This window comes from Syngnathus scovelli, chromosome 19, assembly GCF_024217435.2.
Source record: "Syngnathus scovelli strain Florida chromosome 19, RoL_Ssco_1.2, whole genome shotgun sequence".
NCBI lineage: Eukaryota > Metazoa > Chordata > Actinopteri > Syngnathiformes > Syngnathidae > Syngnathus > Syngnathus scovelli.
Window position 1 is genome coordinate 2,074,013 of NC_090865.1, and position 4,380 is coordinate 2,078,392.

The following is a 4,380-nucleotide window of genomic DNA, read 5'->3' on the forward strand; positions in this document are numbered from 1 at the left end:
CTTGTAAGTGAATGTACAGCTGTATACAGCCTACTTTTTGCGTAATTTTGGCTTTGTGAGTTGCAGTGAGATTTAAAAATAGTAAATTAGGTGCCTTGGCTCAATTAAATTTGGGGATAACTGGTTTATTTATTATAACAATTTGAAGCTAACGAACAGCTAGTTTTAGCCACTAAATGGCAAAACTTTTAGCCGAAATAACTTTAAAAGCATTAAGCAGAACGTAAAGTTACCTTTATTGCGGCATTAACGTACTTTCTAACGGTAAAAGTGGAGTGAACACGCACGTGACGAACCATTTCCGCAACTTATCTCACGAAATTATATGATCTTTTTTAAACAAAAAAAGACGCGTGAGGGTCCAACGCTTTGATCAAAAAACGATAAGTTATTATTATTCGGCCACGCGGTGACATCATAACACCCGAGATCGGTTCGACGAAAGCAGCCAATCACAGCAGCGTTCACTTGAACGACACGAAATCAACAGCCAATCGTATAAGTCAGTCGGTCAGGCGGGGGCGGAGCCGTTTTTGACAGGTAGAGACGGCTGGTACTCAACACCGGCGCTCCAATATTTTTGACTGGAGTTGTCTTAGATCGTAACGATCCCTTCGCGATCGCCAAAAATTAAGCTTTAAACATGTCAATGCATTTATATCACATGAGCACTAAGCTGCTCGGTGACACTGTGGGCAAAATGAACGACAACCTAACGTCTTGCGTCCTGGCAGCTTCTGTTGTTACGCTCACATTGGGATATTTTTACAGCAAAATGCATAGACAGATTTCTGACAAGAATGTGGTAAGTTGTCTCAAAGTGAATGAATCTGACACTTCTATTCTAATATGTTGGTTTTAATTCTTCTTTTTTTTTTACCCTTCCAGAAATGTCCACCTTACATCCCTTCCTGTGTCCCCTTCCTAGGACATGCTGTTGCATTTGGCAAAAGTCCCATTGACTTTTTGGAAAATGCCTATGAAAAAGTAAGTTTAATCTTAAAAGAAATTATAGACATAATTATATATTCAATGCATTTTTGCATTTTCAATATTAATTATGTATCAATGTGCACTAATCCCTCCTACCTTGCGTTATTTGATATTTATATTTGAAGTGAGAGAGAGGGTCCTTATCTCTGGTCTAAAGAACAGTACAAATTGATTCCAATAGTATTGATCTATTTAAACACTACCTTTGCAGCTAAAATGGTTCAAAATAAGGACGCAACATAAACACAAATGATTAAACCTCTTAACGTCCTACCCGCCACAGTATGGACCGGTGTTCAGCTTCACCATGGTAGGCAAAACCTTCACGTATCTTCTGGGAAGCGACGCTGCTTCATTGCTCTTCAACAGCAAGAACGAAGACCTCAACGCCGAGGACGTCTACTCCCGACTCACCACTCCGGTCTTCGGCAAAGGAGTCGCATATGACGTCCCCAACCCGGTGAGAGTCTGCTGGAACACACACAATGACATTCAAAATGGTGAAATAAGCGACACCATAAATGTTTACCTATGTGTGTAGATCTTTCTGGAGCAAAAGAAGATGCTGAAGACGGGCCTGAACATTGCTCACTTCAAGGAACACGTCAAGATCATCGAGGCGGAGACCATTGATTATTTTCAGAGATGGGGAGACAGCGGCCAGAGCAGTAAGAAATAATTGATCGAATTTGAATTGTGATCACGATTTTGGCTGTTGGGACATGCACAATATGGATACTATAAGGCATAAAATAACAACGCACTAAGCATTGGTTATCTCCCACTATGATTTGTTCTTATGATTCTTTTGCTCCTTTCAGATTTGTTCGAAGCGCTGTCCGAGCTCATTATCCTGACAGCCAGTAGCTGCCTGCACGGAAAGGAGATCCGCGGCCTGTTGAATGAGCATGTGGCTCAGCTCTACGCTGACCTGGATGGAGGCTTCAGTCACGCCGCCTGGCTGCTGCCCGGATGGCTGCCGCTCCCCAGCTTCAGGTGGGATGATGAGATTATCATCATAGGTGATCCTATCAGAAATCAGATATTCAATAAAAGTGTTCCACCATGTGTTTGCTATTTGTAACGCATGGATTCACACATTCACATTCTTTTCTAAGAACCTATCTGTAGTTATTTGAAAAACTCCACTTTTTGTACTTTTTTGAAATACCATAAGATTCCACAAGAGGGCGCCAAAGCCCCATCTAATATCTAAATAATTGTACACGCCAGAAGGACCAGCTGAATGAATGCATGAAATAGAGATGTGCAAACTGTTTAATTTTTTTTACCTATTTAATTGTTATTAATGTATTTATAAAGTACAACGATGGAGGTTATTTTTAACTGTCATCATTAGAAAGCGGGACAAAGCTCACCGGGAGATCAAGAACATCTTCTTCAAGGTGATCCAAAAGCGAAGAAGCTCAGAGGAGAAAGTGGATGACATCCTGCAGACACTCATGGACGCCACCTACAAGTAAAAAAAAATCCTGTTGAATTCTGGTTGAGTTCAAAGTGGCTTTCAAATTTATTTGTTTTATCCGATCCATCAGGGACGGACGGCCTCTGTCGGACAACGAGATTTCCGGCATGCTGATCGGCCTCCTGCTGGCTGGTCAGCACACGTCGTCAACCACCAGTGCTTGGTTGGGTTTCTTCCTGGCCAGGGACAAAGACATACAGCAACGCTGCTTCACTGAGCAGAAGGCCGTGTGTGGTGACCACCTGCCCCCCCTCCACCTGGATCAGGTACCACAGCCTATAACACATGTGAATTAATTCATAGGTTATTAATGATGTCATCTTCAGCTGAAGGACCTCAGCCTTTTGGAGCGTTGTTTGAAGGAGACTCTGAGGTTGCGACCACCCATCATGACCATGATGAGGATGGCTCGCTCTACTCAGGTAATGAGGGTTTTAGGTGGTGAAGTTCCCTGCACAGTCTAAAAGAAGAAGTAACTTTGATGTCCTCCAACGATTCCACAGACTGCATCAGGTTTCACCATTCCGGCAGGACACCAAGTGTGCGTCTCCCCAACCGTCAATCATCGACTGCACGACACGTGGCGTGAGAGGACACAGTTTGACCCCGACCGCTACCTCCATGACAACCCTGCTGCCGGCGAGAAGTTTGCCTATGTGCCTTTTGGAGCCGGTACGCATCCCTTCCACTCCATATTTTTATTGTTATAGTATATGGGTCATGGGCATTTTTTCAAAAACAGGCAATTTTTTGATAATTTTGTTGTTGACTACCTATGCCGGTTACACATACACTGGATACGAGTTACAATACATAAAGTGAAATGCTATTTGAATACAAATTTTATTTTAGGTACTTTAATTAGTGTCGAAAGTAAATATTCAATATTTTGATCAAGGGCTGCTAAGATAACTGGTTAAGATGAAACTTGAAATAAAAAAATAAACTTTGTTGTTTTCTGAAAACGAGAAACGGTTGAGAATGAATGCTAATGTTAGCCTACATCCTAGCTGCGATGCTAACTGGTCAACAACATACTTGGATGTCTATTAAGAAAATCGATTACATCAATGTTTTTATGAGTATATATGTAAATAATAGATTTGTGCCGGTTTGAATATGGCTGTAAACGTTGAGAAAACCTTAAATGTTTAAGGGCGGACTTACCTTTGAGCGGCAGATTGTCAATCATTAGTTTGACGACGTCACTTCCGCCAACGTCACTAAAGTTTCTGTAATATTTTTATACTTTTAAAAACATTTTTAAATGTAATAACATTTGTGTGTCGCACATATGTTGAGACATTATGAAAATATAATTATTTATTTTGTCTCAACTAATTTGTATAATGCATATGCTTTTTTCTGTATTAGCCAAATGACCCATCAAAAAATATATACATTTTTTTTTAATACAGGGAGACATCGCTGCATCGGGGAGAACTTTGCCTACGTGCAGATCAAAACCATCTGGTCCACATTGTTGCGCCTGTACGACTTTGACCTGGTTGACGGATACTTTCCCACCATCAACTACACCACAATGATACACACACCCCACAACCCCATCATCGCATACAAAAGAAGGAAACACTGAGGACTTGGAAGCGAACATCAGTTTCACGTCAAATGGACCACTAATTCAGCATCAGTACCGTGAGGAAGCTGATGAAAGCCTTGCAATCGTGCTACCTTCTATGAATTTCAGTCCTACAATAAAGAAAAAGGCCACGTTTGTTCTTCGCAAGGAACTTCGCATAGAATGTATTGCGAGATCGAGACGATGTTGCATTGTGTCTTCTTCCTACTTCTCTGAAATGTAAATACAAAATGACGTTTGTAAGTGCTGACAGATCTGACAAATAAAAGTGAGTCTTTTGTAATCAACAATGATAAAAATG

General features: G+C 41.0%; 1 protein-coding gene across 1 annotated transcript; it reads left to right on the plus strand.

Annotated features, from left to right (window-relative positions):
• The first annotated feature begins 521 nt into the window (after window positions 1–521).
• cyp51 (cytochrome P450, family 51) lies at window positions 522–4,369 on the plus strand. The gene is made up of 10 exons (XM_049750594.1): window positions 522–805; window positions 889–987; window positions 1,277–1,453; window positions 1,535–1,661; window positions 1,815–1,989; window positions 2,354–2,473; window positions 2,550–2,745; window positions 2,806–2,901; window positions 2,983–3,151; window positions 3,898–4,369. The coding sequence occupies exons 1-10, from the start codon at window positions 644–646 to the stop codon at window positions 4,074–4,076; spliced, it is 1,500 nt and encodes a 499-aa protein (XP_049606551.1). The 5' UTR covers window positions 522–643; the 3' UTR covers window positions 4,077–4,369.
• Window positions 4,370–4,380: the final 11 nt, after the last annotated feature.